The sequence below is a fragment of the Tursiops truncatus genome, chromosome 17, assembly GCF_011762595.2.
Source record: "Tursiops truncatus isolate mTurTru1 chromosome 17, mTurTru1.mat.Y, whole genome shotgun sequence".
Lineage (NCBI taxonomy): Eukaryota > Metazoa > Chordata > Mammalia > Artiodactyla > Delphinidae > Tursiops > Tursiops truncatus.
The window spans coordinates 12,523,268-12,544,732 of record NC_047050.1 but is presented as its reverse complement, the minus strand read 5'-3'; the positions used below and the strand labels follow the sequence as shown (position 1 = coordinate 12,544,732).

At 36.6% G+C, this 21,465-nt stretch overlaps 1 protein-coding gene across 11 annotated transcripts in view; it reads right to left on the bottom strand.

The window, feature by feature from the left end:
• Nucleotides 1–21,465, bottom strand: part of CSPP1 (centrosome and spindle pole associated protein 1) — a 191,875-nt gene that overhangs the window by 24,932 nt on the left and 145,478 nt on the right. For 10 of the 11 annotated variants that reach the window (XM_033842688.2, XM_073794471.1, XM_033842685.2 and 7 more), the window contains 9 exons: nucleotides 21,173–21,302; nucleotides 18,453–18,600; nucleotides 14,114–14,266; nucleotides 10,775–10,887; nucleotides 7,060–7,209; nucleotides 6,552–6,698; nucleotides 3,626–3,730; nucleotides 1,800–1,866; nucleotides 1,089–1,206 (listed from right to left, as the gene is read on the bottom strand). In XM_033842688.2, coding sequence (XP_033698579.1) covers nucleotides 1,089–1,206; nucleotides 1,800–1,866; nucleotides 3,626–3,730; nucleotides 6,552–6,698; nucleotides 7,060–7,209; nucleotides 10,775–10,887; nucleotides 14,114–14,266; nucleotides 18,453–18,600; nucleotides 21,173–21,302 — 1,131 coding nt within the window. The remainder of the gene's footprint in view (nucleotides 1–1,088; nucleotides 1,207–1,799; nucleotides 1,867–3,625; nucleotides 3,731–6,551; nucleotides 6,699–7,059; nucleotides 7,210–10,774; nucleotides 10,888–14,113; nucleotides 14,267–18,452; nucleotides 18,601–21,172; nucleotides 21,303–21,465) is intronic. The other variant, XM_033842686.2, reaches the window with a different exon arrangement.

Here is a 21,465-nt window from a genome sequence, read left to right as displayed (position 1 = left end):
ATAACACTTTTGGTTTGTCTTCAAGAAAGTGCTACTTCTTTCTTCTTTTTTTTCTTTCTTCCTCCTATCAACACCACCACTGTCATCACCATTGCCATAAATATACTACTGGCAGTACGGAAGGACAATTAAAATTCTCTGCTTAAATATTTTATATTAGGTTAAATCAATATTCATTAAATATCCCATATTTTCACAGTGAATAGATTTTACAATTGCGAAGAAATGTTTTATGAAGGCAATGTTATCTACATAAAATTGAAGAATGTGAATTAAATAGCGCATTAGCTAATTAAAGAAAGAGCCGTTCTGCCAAAAAAGAAAAGAAAGAAAACCTACCACATACTGCAAACACACTAAAAAAATCATACACTATTTTGAATTAGTTATACTGAGTCCCTCCACTAGAATGTAATTATTTAGCTAGATTTCTTTTGGGGGGAGGGAAAGGCTATTTCAGTCATTACAATTTCACCAATAATCCATTAAAAACTTTTTTCAAGGACTTCCCTGGTGGCGCAGTGGTTGGGAGTCCGCCTGCCGATGCAGGGGACACGGGTTCGTGCCCCGGTCCGGGAAGATCCCACATGCTGCAGAGCGGCTGGGCCCGTGAGCCATGGCCGCTGAGCCTGCGCGTCCGGAGCCTGTGCTCCACAACGGGAGAGGCCACGACAGTGAGAGGCCCGAGTACCGCAAAAAAAAAAAAAAAAAAAAAAAAACTTTTTTCAAGCATGCAAAATTCTAACAGATGTGGCTTTATGATAAAGATAATTAATCCTGTTCCAAAACTGTAGAATTACTGGATATGTTCTGATTCCTTATCCTGACAGAAAAGAACACAAGAACAAACAAAAAATGGAATTCTAGGGCTTCCCTGATGGCGCAGTGGCTGAGAGTCCGCCTGCCAATGCAGGGGAAATGGGTTCGTGCCCCAGTCCGGGTAGATCCCACATGCCGCGGAGCGGCTGGGCCCGAGAGCTATGGCCACTGACCCTGCACGTCCAGAGCCTGTGCGCCGCAGCGGGAGAGGCCATGACAGCGAGAGGCCCACTAACCACAAAAAAAAAAAAATGCAATTCTAAACTTGCCTTATATGAACTTCATCTTCACTGTCCATGTGCAGCAACCGCCCTTGCAGACGCCGCTCTTCACTACGAAGCTGCTTTCTCATTTCTGATAATTCCATAATTACATTTTTTTTCTCCTCTGCAAATTCACATTGATAAGTGAAAAATAAGACATGTATACGAATAAAAGGTTAAATATTAAACATAACCTGACTTATCATAAAGCTAAAATGCTCAGAGTGACATTTTTATGAAAGTTATTTTTAACGCTTTATATATATAGATCATATTTATGAACATCATTAAGACCCACAAACACATTTCTGATAATACAGGAATTTCAAATGGTAAGAAACATTCTTGGCAGGGGGGACAGGGGAGTGTAACTATAAAGGGGCAGCACAATGGAGTTCCTACGTGGTGATGGACAGTTCTGTATCGTGATTGTGTGGTGGCTACACAACTTATACATGATAAAAATGCATAGAACTACACACACACACACACACAAACACACGTAAATTAGTGCATGTGAAAACTGTGAAACCTGATGAAGGTCTGTGGAGTATGCCAATGCCAATTTCCTGGTTGTGATATTGCACGACTGAGGGAAGCTGGGGGGAGGGTGCACAGCACCTCTCTATACTGTTTCATATTTTGTGAGTCTGTTTTTCAAAACAAAAAGTTAAAAACAGAAATAGTCTAGATTACAGGTTTAATAGTCCACTCTACCTTCTGCACGAAGCTGATTTTTCCTGGCAGGTACCGGAGGAGACTGTGCCCTGGACATGGAACTTTCCTGTTTAACAATCACAACAAAGATACACTCAGTATGTCTTCCCTACTCAGAAGCTTTAAAAGAGGAATTATTTTGAAGTAACTATATGTAAGGGAAACCAAACTCCCCACCACTCTATCTATAAGCTTACTTACATTTATTTTTTCTTCCCACTGCAATGGGAGAGGCCTTGCCCCATCCAAAGATAATCCCTTCACCTGTACTCTGTATCTGATAAGTCACTCTCAGCTCCTCCATCAATTACTGTTTTTTGTCCACCCTCTTCCTCTCTCCAACCACCTTCCTAACAGCCTGTGCTTAAAAATCTCTCCATTTTTTAAAAAACTTACCTCACCCTTCATCACTATCTATTGTCCATTCTCTTCCTTCATAGCCGTTCTTTAAAAAACACTATGTGCAGTGCATACGGTGTTTGCTTCCTTATTCCCATTCACTCCTCACTATACAGCCTTTGCGTCTCCTACCAAGTGATCCCTCAGTGATGCATTTGATGGGCATTTTAAGCCCTTATTTTACTTGGCCAGTAGCAACTGATATCATTGCCACTCTCCCAATTTCCTTGCTCTGCTTCTTATATGTTGGTAATTCCCTACTGTTCCATCCTCAGCCCTCTTTACTTCCCCTGAACACATCCTAGACAATCATACTAATTAGACAAGCAATAATGTTAGTAGTTTCCAAAACTATAAATCCAGTGCAGAGCGCCTTCCTTGGCCACAACCTGTATTTTCAGCTGCCTACTCTATAGAACCCTCACCAGAAACCTGACAGTTGTCACTGACTCCTACCCGTCACACACAGTCAATAAACAGCACTATCTGTAGCTCATAAATATATCTTGAAGTTGTCACCTCTTCTTAGTTCTTAATGTCACTGCCTTCGTTTAGGTCCTCAAAGTCACATCTGGACTTCTGCAAAAGCATCTTAACTTTTCTCCATGTTTACAGTCTTGCCCAGCCTCCATACTATATCTCCACGCCACCACTGCCTGAGAGAACATTACGCAAGGCAAACAAGGCCATGTCATTCTCCTATTTAAAATATTACCATGAATTCCCATACATTACCACAGACCTACCGAATCAGATCTCAGAGGGTGGGCTTGAGGAAAACATTCTAATATGTTTGTCTATTCTGGTAAAAAGCCTGTTTAATATCCACTGGCCTATGGAATAAAGTCAAACCCCTTAGCACTCCCTACAACACCCTGCATACATTCTAGCCTTCACCTCCTCTGCCATTTGGTGAGGTGTCAGCAGGCCAGAACAAACCATGTATTCTCCACGCATGCCACTTGGCTTACAGTGCCCTCCATGATTCTGCATATGCTGGAAGTCCCTCTTCCTCCTCGTCTTTATAGCAAATTCCTACTCATTCCTCAAGAGTCAACTCAAGGATCAACCCTTCTGGAACATTTTCCTGGCGCTTTTCTGATTGTAGCTCAGTCTACAGTATAAGGGACTTTATTAGCATAGCTACAGCTAGCTAGAAGACATATTACCAGAGAAAAGGCCTTCCTGAGGGGCCTGGACAAGTACCACTTGCTAAATTATGATCTGTCAAAAGAATTTAAACTTTGGGGCACCAAGTATTATCATTTATAACTGAAGCAACAGACAAATCAATGTAAACATCATCTATATTTCAGATGTGAAAAATGTAATCTAGCTAAGTAAGATGAATAAGAAAATCTCATTCAATACCCGCAATCCAAAGTAACTTAGCAAAGATGAATAAATCAAAAGAAAAGAGTATATACCTGAATAAAGGAAGTTATAATGCTGTCAACTGAAGGAGGTCTTTGGAGTTTGCTTGCAATCTTGTTCTGAAGAGCAGGAACTACAGGAGAGGGCTGTCTCAAGTGCTGAGGGGGAGAAAAAATATATATATATACATACATACACACACACACACACACACCAACGTATGTCTATGTGTGTGTGTATATATACACACATCCCAACATGTATGTGTGTGTATATATACATACACACATCTCTAAAATCTAGATCCCTTGTCACCAAGAGCATCACGGATTGTGATAGAGTTTCTATGTCTCCGTAAGGAAATAAAACAGGGTTTCAGGTTACAGTGTAATAAAGCTAATAGTTCCCAACTTCGTATTAAAATCAAAATGCTGAAAACATAAAAACTCCCAACAAAATACAATAAGAATTATCTGGATAAAAATATAAATGTATGTTTATAAATGTGTATGTTAAATTGTTCATTTTGCACAGTACAAAATCAAATATTACTTTCACTAGTGACTTCGATAAAATTAGAAATATATGATGACAAAGTTTAAAAATAAAAACTCTAGGTGACCACAGGCAGAATTATAAAGACAAGTTAAACCTTCTAAAGGACTACAGAGAATGAAGCAAAGAAAGCATAGTCCACATAATTTAAAAAAAAAAAGTAACAAGGAAGCAAAAACAAAAAAGTCAGAAATTCAATTAATATGATCAAATATATTGATTATGATAGTATAACTCTCAGATTAGGATTAAAAAAACAAATTTTAACAAACTAAATAAATATACAGACTAAAAAATTTAAAATGCAGACACAAAAGTAAAAACTAAGAGTAGACAAAAATATATATCAGGCCTACATAAATTAAAAAATGACAGCTAGCAATGATAATTTCAGAATTGAGGGCAGAATGCATTAAATGGAACAAAGTTGGTCTAAAACTTTATGTTACTTCACAATTAAACTATGACAGTCATAAAATTATATATTCCTAAGAAATAGCTTTTTTCTTAGACATAATAAGAAAATGGCAGAAACACAACTGTGAGAAACTAACAACCTTCATTCTCAAATAATCAATTTTACAATAAAATATTCTCTGCTTTCTGCTCAATTTTGCTATAAACCCAACAATGCTCTAAAAAACAAACTTTATCAATTAGAAATATGAATAATATGACATTTCAATGATACTTTAAAAGGATGAGCAACTATATATATTCTAAAAATGAAGGATACTGCCTAATGTTCCTGCAACACTGAAAATAAAACAAAAAATATAGATCTGACTCATAAATTCCCTTTTTATTTATTTATTTATGGCTGTGTTGGGTCTTCGTTGCTGCGCGTGTGCCTTCTCTAGTTGCTGCGAGCGGGGGCTACTCTTAGCTGCGGTGCACAGCCTTCTCATTGCGGTGGCTTCTCTTGCTGCGGAGCACGGGCTCTAGGTGCACAGGCTTCAGTAGCTGTGGCACATGGGCTCAGTAGTTGTGGCTCACAGGCTCTAGAGCACAGGCTCAGTAGTTGTGGCACACGGGCTTAGTTGCTCCGTGGCATGTGGGATTTTCCTGGACCAGGGATTAAACCCATGTCCCCTGCATTGGCAGGCAGATTCTTAACCACTGCGCCACGAGGGAAGCCCCTATAAATTCCCTTTTAAACAACATTTCAGCAAATTCAAATTGTGAATACTTATTTCTATCATCATAAAACCCTGGGATGAGAAATCCAAAGAATGTATTTGCACCAGAAATGGCTCACGTTACCTATAGTAGGTTACACATTGAACAATCTAGCAAATCACATCATAAATACACCCAAGGAGCACACTGGTTAAAAGTAATCTTTTTGTCAATTCTACTTACAAGAAATCATGTCTGTATAAATCTGAATTTCTGAAAACAATTTTTTAAAAATTAAAATTGGGCTAAACGTACAAGACATAGGGTTTTTCAAGGTGTGGTTCACAGGCCAACTGCATCCAAACCCCTAAGGGTTACTAAATCACACTTAGTAAATTAGATACGTTGTAGATGAGACCAGGAAGACACATTTTTAATAAGTCCCTAGTGATACTATACAAACAAAATTTTAAATATAGCTTTGAAATATGAGCAAGGATGTGAACTGGATTTTCATAAGGGCCTACTGGCTTTCTAGAGAGAAAACTCCTGTCTAATAACTTTGACTCATGTGCCTAAGTGTGAACATCAACCCCCATCTCAGAGACATGGACTTCAAACCAGTCTGTGGTGAGCTACAAGTTTCTTTTTTAATTTCCAATCCATTGTGGACAGATGTGTAAAACAGAGTAAGACTGAATTACAGTTGACCCTTGAACAACATGGGTTTGAACTGCACAGGTCCACTTATACAGGAATATTTTTCTTCATCAAACACTACAGTACTGTAGTCAGTGACTGGTTGAATGTGCAGATGTGTAGGAACCGCAGGTATGGAGAGCCAACTATAAATTACACACACACAGATTAATCCCTGCATTGTTCAAAGGTCAACTGTACTAGATAAATAAAAACTTTTAAAAGATGTTACACAATTCAAGGCCAGCTATTTTATAGATTCAACAGACATAAAATTACATTGACAAATTGCTACAAAAGTTTCCAAACACCTTCAGTCTTGTCATGAACAGTGTGGAGGGTGCTAGTCTACGGACTATGGGAACAAGACTAAGAATGGCGACAGAAAGTAAGCCTATTCTGTTCATAGGAGGGAAAACACAATGCAGCACAGTGACATCATTTAGTACAGGAAGTTCAGTGCACTGCCCCCAGAAAAAGTACTATGACGAAAGGAGAGACAAAAGCACCTTCTCTGCTCTCTTCCTTTTGCTAACTACTCTACCACTCTCAGAGTGAAAGTGGGTTGCACTACGGGTTCCATAGACATTTTTGTCTGGAACTTACCTTTGTTTCTTCACCAATTATATTTTCTCTTTCATAGTAGTGCTGAAGTTGTAGGTTATGTTTTTCTTCTTCTTCTTTCTTCTTTCTTTCTGCTTCTTTTCGTCTTTCTTCAGCTAACCGAATAAGCTCTTCATTTTTCAGCCTTTGCTTTAAAATAAAGAGAAAAATATACACTCCATACACACGTTCTATAGTTCATTCATATTTGTTTGAAATAAAGAGATAAAATTGAAGGTATAGATGATATAGTGTTCTTTAAATAAAAAAGCTGTCTGCTTAACAATAAAATATTAGGCATCTATTATAACATCCTAGTCGGCCTAAGCTGTTTTCGTCTGTAAAAAAAGTCATCATTTATCTCTTAATTTAGTCTTTCATTTTTATAAAAATAGCATCTAACAAATGGATATGGATCCGTTCTCCTTTGTAAGTAATAAATATCTTTTCAAGTCAAAATAAGGAGTTCACTTTCAGACTAAGTAGAAAAATACAGTAGGTAAGAATGCACCTCTTCCTCTTTCTCCCTTTTCTTTTCCTGTTCCTCTTCATACTCTTGCTGAATTCGTGCTCTCTGTTCTGCAAGCCGTTTTTCTTCTTTTTCTTCGGCAATTCTCAATCTCTCTCGCTCTGCTTCTTCTCTTTGTTTCTTTTCCTCAATCTAAAGAATTAAACCTAGTTATTACTTTGTGAAACTACTGAAAAGTTAGAATACCACTTAATTTACCCTATTATCAACATTTTGCCCTCTTTTTGTAAGTAAAAATAAGTTCCTAAATTTTTCAGTTTCCTATGTTTTATTAGGGAGGCCACATGATGTAATGTTAAGAGCTCTGAGTAAAATTCCAGCTCCATCGGACTGTGTGACCTTAAGAAACTTTCTTGTTCAGTTTTGTCATCTGGCAAAAAGAGTTATTAATGTCTATACCTCAAGGCAGTACTCAAAGAATTGAAATGAAATAATGTATGTAAAAAAACATAAAAGTTCCTCCTATGTAGAAGTACTTAGTAAATAATTCATGATTATATTATTCTATAATGACTGCTACTATTACGTCTCAAAGTTCCTTGGCGTGATTAGTATCCTAAAACAACAGTGAAATATTTTAGCAATCACTCATTAAGTAGGAATCCCTTCCCTAGAATGGCCTTTCTCCTTTCCTATCTACTGGCAAGGTAAATGAGGATTTTAGCCACAAGAATTCATAACTAAGTTTTGTTTGAATGCCACCTGGGGCCTGCAGTGCTGAGTATTCTGGGGGAACATTCTAAGACAGAGTCTAAGATCTGAAAGGAAGAGGACCTTAACAGATAGTCTACATCCTCCATGAATGAGATAGAGAAGAATGACAGCACAGGTACTGGGTATTCATGATGCTGGTTTAAGGGTATCAATAGATTTTCATCCCTCTTAAGTATGGATTGATTATGACTATTCGTATTATTTTTATAGTTCTTGTCTGCGTTTCCTCTAGCTTCAAGGTTGCTATATTTAGTGCTGACAAACTTTTGAGCTATAAGAACTGTAGTCTTCTTATATGTGCCATGATTTTACATGCTAGGGCTTTTTCCAACATTTCTTTCTCACAACACTATTAAATATGTACAATCCTAATATTTAATACTAAGTGGTGTGTATGTAATCACTTCTTCAATTACAATAGCCCTAGAGAAAACATCATTTATGATCCATACAACAAAACCTCACATTTAATACTCAGTTCCCCCTTTTTCCTCCTCCATGAAAAAAAAATCACAATGACAAAGTCACTTCTCCATTAATGGGTCACAATCATAAATGGATCTCACACCTAATGAATCCACAGAAATATCATTCCAACAAAAATGCCACACAGAAGTTCAATGGAAAGAGAAAAGCTATCATCCAGGTCAGTGGTTTTCAAACCATATAACACAAAAGTGCTTCAAGGGTCCTGCAAATATTTTATTAAACTTGTTAATTATTTTTAAAGCTGCAATTAAAAATGACATCTAAACACTCACATGTGTTATTTACCAAATTTTAACCACATGAAGACTTCTGCTGCACTAACTTAAACTAACGGTATAACTTATTTATGCAGACATGGAGCTGAGGCTTCCTTTGCCATCTTTGTGCACAGATTTAAACATTTTATAACATTTCTTTTAACACTTAAGTTTGGGGATTCTTTTTGTCTGACACTATATTGTTGATATTAAAAATAAATACCATTTAGCTATTTTACATTTTCATAGAGTTCTGGATTAGATTTTGTTTGGGGGCAAAAAGGGAATTTTTAAGAGGCTGCTAAAAGAAAAATACATAAACCACCATTTTATACAGTGGGAGAAGTGAAGGTTGAACTTATTCTGAAACTTATACAGTCAAAGTTTCCCCCACTACTAGTAGTTTTTTCCCAGAGGAAAGACTTCCTAGAGCTAGAAACATAACTGTAGTACCTCTAGATATGATACTTAAAGTCAGGAGACTTGGGTTCAAGCACCGCCTCACAACTTGCAAGCTCTGCCACCAAAGGTGAGCCTCATCCTGTATTTTAGTTGGTCATAAAATAAAAAGAGTAATAACTTCCTCAGAGAGTACTGAGGTTTAATAAGATACTATATGTAAAACTATCCTATAAATAATAATAGGCTACAAAGTGGCAAGACTTATTTTTCCCTGAATTTACCCTAGAGCAGGCTAACACTCAGTAAGTATAATAGGAACTACATAATTTTGACTTGCTATCATTATGGGCAATATACCAGAGGGTCCTTCAAGTTCAAAACGTGATTCTTTGACCCTCAATCTGCTGCTACCTGACTCAAGTGGCCAGTATCCTTGGGATCTCTGATGCTACTCTCTTACAGTCAATATCTCTATTCATTCTGTCGATCCTTTGAAAGGTCTTTCCATCCATTTCCACTGTCACCACTCTAGTAAAACACCCCTGCTTCCAGTCTTTTAAATCCTCCAAAAATACATCATCAACAGTAATGTCTGATCAATTATCCTTAAGACTACATCCATTATGTCACTGCCTTAAAAGTCCACAATAATTAGGATCAGAAAGATGGCATGTTTGAATAGAATCTCTGTAAGAAGAATCTGTTTAAGAGGTTGGGATTAGACTGGAGGCCCCAGAAGTGTCAGAATAAAGAATATGGACATTTTCTGTAGAAAAGAAACGCTACTGCCAGGTTTTGAATAAAGAATAAAAACATGAGAAGTCATATCAAAGGAAGATTAACCTGGCCACAGGATTAATCTGACACTGGGATGTAAGTGTGGGTATGGAGGAGAGGGAGGTAAGGAGAGAAAATATTGTGAGCCCGCTATGAGCAGGCCTCTCATTCACCTCAGGCTCCATCCCAAGGCTGGCCTCAGTATGAGAGTTCAATAAATCTGTTTGCTTAATAAACACCTGATGCTCAAGTATCTTCCTTTGGGCAATTTCTAGTACTTTAAATCCTACTTGCTTATATACATAAATGAGGCAAATAATTGCAAAATGTGATTACATTTAATATTTATTTATTTACAAACTATACAACTGAGTCAAGAATATCAAATCATTTGCAAAAAACTAATTATTTTCTACTAACACATGTGAGCATCTAGAAAGATTCATTCTATGCCTAATAGGTGAACATTTTAAGTGTTTCAGTTTTAGAAATTTCAGCATTCTTTAACACTTAATGATTTAATAAAATTTAAGTCAACTGGTATACCTAACATGTCTCCCTATTCCTTTTTCAGACATAAGTAGAACAGTATAATAATATATAATGTAATTTATATCTTATATAAATTAGATATTTTAGTAACTGTGTGGCATTTTAGAATTTATTCTTTATCTTGTGGATTAAATCTTTGCAAGTTTAGTTTATTAAAACTCTTATGGGGACTTCCCTGGTGGCAGAGTGGTTAAGAATCCACCTGCCAATGCAGGGGACAAGGGTTCAAGCCCTGGTCCAGGAAGATCCCACATGCCACGGAGCAACTAAGCCCTTGTGCCACAACTACTGAGCCTGTGCTCTAGAGCCTGCGAGCCACAATTACTGAGCCTGCATGCCACAACTACTGAAGCCCGCGTGCCTAGAGCCCGTGCTCCGCAACAAGAGAAACCACCGCAATGAGAAGCCCGCGCACCGCAACAAAGACCCAACACAGCCAAAAATAATTAATTTTTTTAAAAAAACTCTTATGAAACTTTGAAACTGTAATCAAGTAAGCATTTCACCTGAAAACGAAGAAAATTCTTGTATAATTCCTGCTGTTTAATCTGAAGTTCAGTTGGAGGCTCACCAAAAATATTTCCCCGAGCAAAAGGAGAGCTCTGTGTTTGCATATGACCTTGAAAGGGAAATTTTGCAAAAACATACCATTAGCCAGTGCTTAGAAAACATAAAGGTTAAAGAATAAAGACTTTGCTAATAAATTCAAATCTTGAAAAAAAATGTGCTAAATATGGAACTCCAGAGGTTAAACTCAGAAGAAGGCTGAGATTAGAATCTAAAGACCAGATAAAAAGTAAAGAGAGAAAAAAAATGGTGAAACTAAAATAAAATTAATACACAGTTGAAAAAGCATAACATATCTATACCTGAAAGACATCAAGAAAACAGAAAAGCTAATAACGTAAGCAACTCTCACTGCAGCAAAGGCTTTAAAGTAAAATTTATAGACAGAAAAAAAAGTACATGTTTAAGTTCTTATTTATGAATATAAATATCCTTTTCTTAAGAACACTGCTTAATTATACACTAAAATGTATTATGTATACACATACAAAAATTTTCTAAAATTGTTTTTAAAAATCAGTAATTCCAAAAGTGGATTCCCATCCATGGTTTAAAGAATAGATTAGAAAGTTAGCTCCAAAAACATTTTTTACAAATTAAAGTGACTATTTTAATCACTGCAATACTTTTTATTTAAAAATTCTACCATATTAATGAGATATTAACATGAAAAATAAAAATATGCTATATATTACCTATAAATAGTATTAAACATTCTGGGAAAGGGAAAAAATTATTTCATAAAAGCAACCTGGAAAATAATTATACCCCAGGGGTCTCTTTGAATGCAGAAAAAAAATAATTGGTGTTTAAGCCTCATATAACTTTTTATATCATTTTTTAGTTTCCTTATACCATCAATCTAAAGCATTTATTTCTCTCACTCATATAGTGTTTGCAGGACAACTGCGTTGCAGTTTAGCTGTCATTTAGGTCTATTTTGCCTTTGTGTTTAAATTTATTAATGCTTACTTGAAGAGATCAGCAGAAAGGCAAATCAATACCTAAACATTAAAATCTTATGTTATGGTGGAAAAGCTGATTAGCAAACCAAAACTGAGTAGTTTGTTTCACTTTGATGATCACTCAAATTCTAAACCGTTGAGGCAATTAGAGAAAAATATTATTAGAGGCAGGCAAGATAAGTTCTTTCAAATATAAAAACACTATAAAAATAAAACCAAAGGGAAACACATGCTCTAAACAAAGAAAATGAAAATGTATTCAGGCATCATAATAAGCGAAAAAATAAATTTAAGCCAAATTAGTATGGACTTTATCAACATTGTTTTTCATCCAAGAACCATAAAGTAAAAGAAAAACAACAAACATTAAGAAGGGCCTCAGAAACAGGCCTAATCAAGACAAAACATTAGAGGATAATGAACCTTAAGTATACATTATCATATTCAACGCTCAGGTATATTCAAGTTCCCTTAAAGCCTTTAAAATATTACATGCCACATATGTATGTGTATGTGTATACACACATACATATGTATACACACACACTCCTACACATATATGATGGCATACCAACAAATAAGGTGACTCTCAATAGTTTTTTGCATTCAGAAAGTCTGTTTTAAGTGAATTCTTAGGGAATGAAAGTTAATTTAGGAAATTTCAATTCACAAAAAAGGGAAATTTTAACATTTTATGATTTTATATGATTTCTTAAACTAGAGCATCCTGGCCACAACAGCTGCACCAAAACCCTGGTAGTGTACAGAAAGGCAATAGACAATAAATTCTGCTATGCATATTCAATCATCAAGCTTGTGCTCCCTCTTGGGAATGGGTCATGGAAAGCTTTGATTTTTGCAGGGCTTTTGCTTTGTAAGCAGAGCTAGATGCCTAAAGTGCTATTACTATGACAGAGAAAGTTCTAGGCTAAGAGAGAACTACAAACAATACAGGGTGTAGAAGAGAACGGAAGAGAAGGGGTCTGTACCACTGATCTCAATAAAGACTACCAGAAGCAGAAGCCAATGAAGAGAAAAATAATGATAATCAGAAAGAGGTCAAAATTCTCTTCAATAAAATGGAAAGGTGTTTTGATGCTGCTATTGTACACTGAATTATTACAGACTCAGAGTGGGAGCCAAATTAGTAATTTCATCATAATCAAAAGTGCTAATTTTAGTACTCCAAAAATCAAAACTAGATCCACTGTGTAAAAATCTATTGTGGATCAAAGTAGGAAAGCATTTTCTTGTAATTAGAGATCAAACAGTGATACAGGCTGTCCATGGAAACAACCAACCACACATCTCATGAAGTGTTCTAAAAGGCTGCAGAGATCAGTGCTACCATCAAAGGCTTGAAAGATGCAAGGCTAGTAATTCTAATCAGAGCTCACCATTTAGTCTGCCTATTTGGCCAATATGCACTAAAAATTTTCTTAAGTTTTTAAAAAACTGTATGATTAGTCAGGGACATTGTAGAAAGACTTCCTAATATAGAGTTCTTTTCTAGTCTAAAATTAAAATTTCTGTGAATGTACAAAAGAGAATTTGTCATAAATAAATGGTTACTTTATAGGCATCAAAATATAGTATAAGGTGGTATATTCTTTAAACTTCATTTGAATTTTAAATATGTAACATACTTTCACATATACTTGATAAAGATGATTACAACTTTTCCTGGCAAGTCATAAAGAAAGATATTGAATAATCTTCAATTTACAGAATCTTTAATTAAAGGACCCTGTTTAATAGCAAATCAAAGATATTTGCTTATGAAAGGCAGATGTGACCAGAAGTCAAAGTAAACTTTTAATTACTTCATTTATTTCTTTGTATATTGTGGTTTTATAAGGGAGGGCAACTGATTATAAAACAAACAAAAAATGAATTTCACCGTATAATTTATCATACAACATCTGATATGTTTTCACTAATTCAAACTAATTCTGATGGTATAAGAACTCATAAACTTTACCAAACCCTGTATGGGTAGAAAGACTATTTGATTTTAAGAAATGCCCTCCCCATCAGCAAAATAAAAGTGTTAGCAGCAGCTAAAGTATACATAAGCAAGTAATAAAGCTGAGAATACATACATATTATTAAGGAGCAAGATGTATTTCTTTATTCACTTTTTTCAAAGTACCTATGTAGAAAAGTTATTGTAAATAGCATGAATAATGTGTTATGCTTCCTGACTCAGAGTAACCAAATTCTCAAAATCATAAGAACTTTCTTGGAGAACAGAACAACTTTAGAAATGTAAAAAAACCCAAAAAAACAAAAGAATAGAATGTGATTAAAAACCTGAGTTTTTATTTGCAGAATCTTCTAGGTTCTCAGCATCTGAAGTGGCTAAATTTTGGTCTAGAGATACAACAGCCCTTTTATCTTCATATGTTCTTGCATCTGGGTTATGGAAGGCTTCTGTATTTTGTCTGTGCATCCTATTCAAATCAGCTGAGAGGGAAAAATAAGCCATTTATTTCAATAAATGCATTTCTATAATTAGTATACTTAATACATTTTCTTAAAGTAGGCAAATGGAGAGAAAAACAATAGGACAGAGCTGGAATAATTCAATGGTATCTTGGTGCCCTGAAAACAGAAACAAAATTATCAAAACTTGTAAGAAATTTTTCAAAAAATAACCTTACAAAATAAATTCAAAATCAGTAGAGAACTTAAGAGTATATGGATTTTTGACAACCCATAAAAACCATATTCATATCTATGTTACTTCAGAACTCTGAATGTCTTAAATACAGAACAAACATAGTTACAATTCAAAACAAGTCATAGTGAAATTTACCCAACATCATTAGTATTCCTAATGAAAAAATATCATGTGGAGTGGAGTTTTAAAATATATCCACAAATTTTTCTACAATCCTCCCGTAAAAGATGGAGCTCAATTCCCCTCCCCTGGAGTGTGTGCTGTTTCTTATGAAAAGGATACTGCATGCACAATGATGGTATATGACTTCTGAAGCTACTTCATGAAAGACAATATATTTCCACCTTGCTTGATCTATTGGCTCACTCACTCTGAAGAAGCCACCTACCATTTCAAAAGGACACTTAAGGAGCTCTAAAGACAAGCCCACATGGCAAGGAACTGAGGCCTCCTGAGCTGTGTGAGGGAGCCATATAGGAAACAGATTCTCCAGTCCCAATCAAGACTTCAGATGACTATAGCCCCAGGTGACATCTTGGACTGCAACCTCATGAGAGATCCTGAGACAGAACCATCCAGCTAAAACACTCACAAATTACTGACTCAAGAACTGCAAGATATGGGCTTCCCTGGTGGCGCAGTGGTTGGGAGTCCGCCTGCCGATGCAGGGGACACGGGTTCGTACCCCGGTCAAGGAAGATCCCACATACCGCGGAGCGGCTGGGCCCGTGAGGCACGGCTGCTGAGCCTGCACGTCCGGAGCCTGTGCTCCGCAACGGGAGAGGCCACAACAGTGAGAGGCCCACGTATCGCCAAAAAAAAAAAATACATATATATATATATGTATATATATATATATATATATATATATATATATATATATATAATTGGTAGTCCATAAAATAAATCTCATAAACTTAAAAACATTGAAATAACAAAAAAGTATACTCTCTGAACAAAACAGAATATATGCTAGAAGTGAACAACAGGAAGCTATCCGGAAATATGTCCAAATATTTGGAATTTTTTTTTTTAATATCTTTATTGGAGTATAGTTGCTTTACAGTGTTGTGTTAGTTTCTGCTGTATAACAAAGTGAATCAGTTACATGCATACGTATATCCCCATATCCCCTCCCTCTTGCATCTCCCTCCCACCCTCCTTATCCCACCCCACTAGGTGGTCACAAAGCACCAAGCTGATCTCCCTGGGCCATGCAGCTGCTTCCCATCAGCTATCCATTTTACATTTGGTAGTGTATATATGTCAACATTACTCTCTTACATCGTCCCAGCTTACCCTTCCCACTCGCCATGTCCTCTTGTCTACTCTCTACGTCTAGGTCTTTATTCCTGTCCTGCCCCTAGGTTCGTCAGAACCATTGTTTGTTTGTTTGTTTGTTTTTTTAGATTCCATATATATGTGTTAGCATATGGTATTTGTTTTTCTCTTTCTGACTTACTTCACTCTGTATGACAGACTCTAGGTCCATCCACTTCACTACAAATAACTCAATTTTGTTTCTTTTTATGGCTGAGTAATATTCCATTGTATGTATGTGCCACATCTTCTTTATCCATTCATCTGTCGATGGACACTTAGGTTGCTTCCGTGTCCTGGCTACTATAAATAGTGCTGCAATGAACATTGTGGTACATAACTCTTTTTGAATTATGGTTTTCTCAGGGTATATGCCCAGGAGTGGGATTTCTGGGCCATATGGTAGTTTTATTTTTAGTTTTGTTTCTTTTTTTTTTTTTTTTGCAGTACTCGGGCCTCTCACCACCGTGGCCTCTCCCGCCGCGGAGCACAGGCTCCGGATGTGCAGGCCCAGTGGCCATGGCTCACGGGCCCAGCCGCTCCGCGGGATGTGGGATCTTCCCAGACCAGGGTACGAAACTGTGTCCCCTGCGTTGGCAGGCAGACTCTCAACCACTGCGCCACCAGGGAAGCCCTTTACTACATATTTTAAAAAGAAAAATTATGTTCCCTCTCTCTCTAAAATATAACAGCCACATACAAAACAAACTGATATTCTTTAAGTGATGAGTTTACTTGCTTTGAAAATATCATTAAAAAAAAAGTTCCACTGCATTTGATAAAACAGCACACCTTTTTTATTTCATGGCATGACTGTAGCATTAAATAAGCAAACTAAACATTACCACTAAAAGTAAAAATCTCAGAAAAGTTTGCTCCATTCCTGTCAGGTCAAGCAATTCTAAAACAGTATTTTATAATTCAATAACAAACACTTATCCTACTCACTTCCACCAATTAAACATACACAAAACACTGTAATTGTATTGTCTGAACTGGATATAATCTTAGAGCAAGCTGGAAACTTCTAGGAAATTATTCCAGTGTTTCCCAAAGTTTCTGTTACATAAATAAGCACTTCCTTCGTGGTAACTGTTATGTTTCTATCAATTTACAATTTAAATTTAATAGCAAAGACTGGGTAGATGCTTATCAATCTCATGTCCTCCTCCTGGGTATAAAGAACCCAAAACTTCCCAGCCTCCCAAGCAGTTACTTTAGAACCTTATAACTAGGTCTGAACAATGGAACAAAGACAAAAGTGATATTCCTCCACTTTCAGGCCAGGCCCCAACAAAATTCTCAACTTGTTCTCCCACCCTCTGGACCACATCTATGCAGCTAGAAATAAAGGACTCCAAAACGGTGGAATGACACAATGGAAGAAGCTCACATTCCCAAGTCACCTCTTGGAGGAGAACCACCCAAACAGCATCAGAATGTGACTTAAGTGAGAAGTAAATTTACACTGCCTTAAGCCTTAAGCCTCTGAGAAATGGGAGTTCTTCGTTAGAGCACTTTTCGTTAAATGCCTTTACTTTCAAAGGAAATGTTATAATACTATCCATTAATGGAAAACCAGTGTTTTTCTAATATATATTCAAATAAACATTTAACTTCTAGGCTTATCTATGCATCACCTAAAATCATCTCATCTATAAAGAGAGAGTAAGAGTTCTAGTCTTCAAAACTGTGAGGAAAGTATTTATGAGGTGAAGAAAGGAAAGGAATAAATCCTTTGGAAAATAAAAGAATTATCTCATTAATTTAAGTGGGCCTCAAATATATCTTTTTAAAAAAGTCATCTTTAACAAAGAATCAAAGGCATAATACTTAAGAACTCTAATAACTCAGTACCCCTCAAAATCTTCTGATTTCATCACTCAGCTATCCCTACAACAAAGCATAAACCCAAAGAATGTGAAATTTACATTTTTACCATTTTAATGGGTTTCTAATTATTCATTTCTCATTTACAATTAAACAATTTTTAAAAAACCCATTATCTTTCTCTGCTTTTATTCTAAGCTAAAAGCTAATCAGAGACCATTCCAATATATATAACAAGTTATATAAAGCGTCTTTTCAAAGTGCTTGTTGTGTGATTTCTAGATGGAACATTTTTAAGAGTACATAATTGAAAGATAAATCAATATAATTCTGCAACCTGCCAAAACTTTCTGAGGCCAGATCTTTGTCAAAGGAGTCCTGCATTGTGCAAGTACATGGCATATATGAATTAAATATAACATGCCCCCACTACACCGGATCACTTATTTTAAAGACGTCTTACTAGTTTAAAAACAAATTGTAATAAGGGTTTTATTGTTTTTACTAGAAAACTTTTAAAAATTCTAACTACTAGTTTGGGTAAAAACTTGCCAACTAACATGAACTTTTCTCTGCAACTGAGTTATTATCATTGGAAGGTGAAAAATTTGTAATAAAAATAAATGAATAGTAATCTGAAGAAAAAAGGCTTTTTAACCTGTTATTATGCTTACTATCAAAATACCTCTTTTGCATTAAGCTGTACAAAAAGAGACCTTGCCTTACAGACTATGATTCCCACTTTTTTCTACTCCCCATTCTTTTAAAAAGTTAAACTTAGTTTCTCTTAAAAACAACAAATCAATGGAAATAACATACTTATCAGATCTCCTTTTGCATCTCTCAGAGGAGCACCACCTCCACCTTTCCCCCAGGGGTTATAACTTCTCATTTCAGCTTCTAATTTAGCTTCATATTCTTCTTTTTCTTCTCGTTCTTTCTTTCTTCTTTCTTCTCTTTCTCGAATCTTAACAACATTAAGAAACATTCGTAATAAGTGCTGACAAGTATTCTGATACAAGAAGTTTTAATATCAGATTTTATTTTTCTTATTAGAGAAAAAACTGGATTTTTTTTCAATATACTTCACTATAAAATTTAACATCACAAATATATTTAAAAACAATTTAAGGGGCTTCCCTGATGGCGCGGCGGTTAAGAATCCGCCTGCCAATGCAGGGCACACGGGTTCGAGCCCTGGTCCAGGAAGATCCCACATGCCATGGAACAACTAAGCCGGTGCACTACAACTACTGAGACCGCACTCTAGAGCCCACGAGCCACAACTACTGAGCCCATATGCCACAACTACTGAAGCCCGCGCGCCTAGAGCCCACGCTCCGCAGCAAGAGAAGCCACCGCAATGAGAAGCCTGGGCACCACAACAAAGAGTAGCCCCTGCTCGCCGCAACTAGAGAAAGCCCACATGCAGCAACAAAGACCCAATGCAGCCAAAAATAAAATAAATTTATAAAAAAATAAAATAAAATAAAAACAATTTAACAACAATTTGCTAGCTGGAATATATAGCTGCTACTCCCTCACATCATGTCACTTGAGTCCTTTCCAGCCACTGGTGCCACTTTGGACTAAACCAACTCCATCTTCCCACTCCCCAGCTTCATTCCCTCCCTAACCTCACCAGTTTCATGGGGACCAACAAAATCTCCCTACTTCCTTTTTTCATCTACCCTTTCACGGGATCTGGCCAGCAACAAACTACTCTTCACACCTCATGAGATCTGGGCCAACTACTTCCTATACCTCACCAGACCTACTCTACCCCGGGCAAACTCCATTCCCCAAATTCAAAGCTGTTGAAGGTTCAAAGTTCTCTGGAGAGTGTTGGGCTATTTAAGTATACTTTATGAAAGCATAAAAAACAAATACAGTCTTATCATCATCAAGTATAAGCACAGGGTTGGTCTCTAAAAGCATAAATAGGCAATGAATAAAGATCTACATTTTGGAAAGCTACTTTTAAAATCATAACCATATGCATGGAAAATTTAAGCAACTACTCCAGAAAGGCCAAGGAAGTTATCACATACATAAAATAAAATTCTAGAGTTAGGAAATCTGGTTTTGTCGGTGGTGTTTTTAATATGCTCATTTGAAAACAGATAAATGCAGTCTTTTGTTTGTAGAATCATAACACAAAAAAAATAATGTTGGTAATTCTGTAATTTAAAAAAATCCACCTTCCAAGGAGGTTGCCCAACGTAAAAAACTGAACAAAAAAGCTGAGCTTTAGAAGAAATCCAAGTGAAACTTTGTAGAAAAGTACCTCAGGTGAATATATACCTAGAGTTCCAGGGTCCTCTCTGGAGGAGATATGAGTATTCCCCTCAAAAAACCCATACATCTAAAACAGTTACTCTTTTATTTTTTTAAGCTATTAATTTATTATTATTTATTTATTTTTGGCTGCGTTGGGTCTTTGTTACTGCACAAGGGCTTTCTCTAGTTGCGATGAGCAGGTGCTATTCTTCGTTGCGGTGCACAGGCTTCTCATTGCAGTGGCTTCTCTTGTTGCAGAGCACAGGCTCTAGGTGCACAGGCTTCAGCAGTTGTGGCACGCGGGCTCAGTAGTTGTGGCTCGCGGGCTGTAGAGTGCAAGCTCAGTAGTTGTGATGCACAGGCTTAGATGCTCCACGGCATGTGGGATCTTCCTGGACCAGGGCTCAAACCCGTGTGCCCAGCATTGGCAGGTGGATTCTTAACCACTGCGCCACCAGGGAAGTCCCTGATACAGTTACTCTTAAGTAAACTCTCTCCAAACATTACAAACCACAACAGAACATTATCCTCCTCCCTAAGCATTCTACCTCTTTTTTCCCTACCATCAGTTCACAGCCTCATTATTCTCTCAGATTACAACACTCAGAATCATCTTCAAGCCCTCTGTTCTTTCCTCACTCCCTAAATCTAAGCCCTATCAATGGAACCCCAGAATTGTCTCTTGGATGCCCTCTCCATCTTCCCCACCTGGTTCAGCGCCTTGCTACCTCCTGGCTGGACTACCTCAATAGTTTACTAAAAGGTTTCTCTGCCACATCTCTTTCCCAACCATCCATATCAGAACCAGATATCTTCCTGAAAGCCACACCTACTCACATCAACTATTTCTTTCACTTTTTGGTTTAAAATGTCCTCCCTTTGGCTATTGATAACAAGATGAAACTGAAAACCCCTTATTAGCTATCCTTCACAATCCAGCACAATCTAACACTCCAGCCCCTTCTCCTACATCAATTCCATTTACTGAATACACCAGGAATTTCACATTTATTCACTGTATAACATGCAACTCAAATATCATCAACCATGTGAAGCCCTCCTAACAGCCCAGGCAATTATTCTCCCTACCCCATGCATTCCAGTCTACCTACATCAAACCTTATCACACTGAATTATAAATGAATGGAATTTGTTCTCCTCTGCCACACTCTGAGTTTTAACAGACCACTGTACTAACACATAAGATGTTTAACATTAGATGAACAAACAAACGAATGAATAAAAAAATGAATGAATACCTGCTGCTGCAAAGCTTCTTGGTAAGACTGAAGTGACTGTTTTGAAGGCTTTGGTTTACCTTCAAAAAACAATCCTGAATTTATTGCTCGATCACTTGTAATTTTCAGTTCATTCTGTCCAACCGTACTCCTACATCAAATACACAATAATCCAGATTCATTTATAACAAAACAAGAAGAAAATGCAACACGCCTTTGAAATAGCATGGCATTTAAGTACATTTAAAATAGAGAAAGAATTTCTCTATAGTTCAAAGAGAAATCCTTAAGTAAATGACCCCTATCTCTGCTTT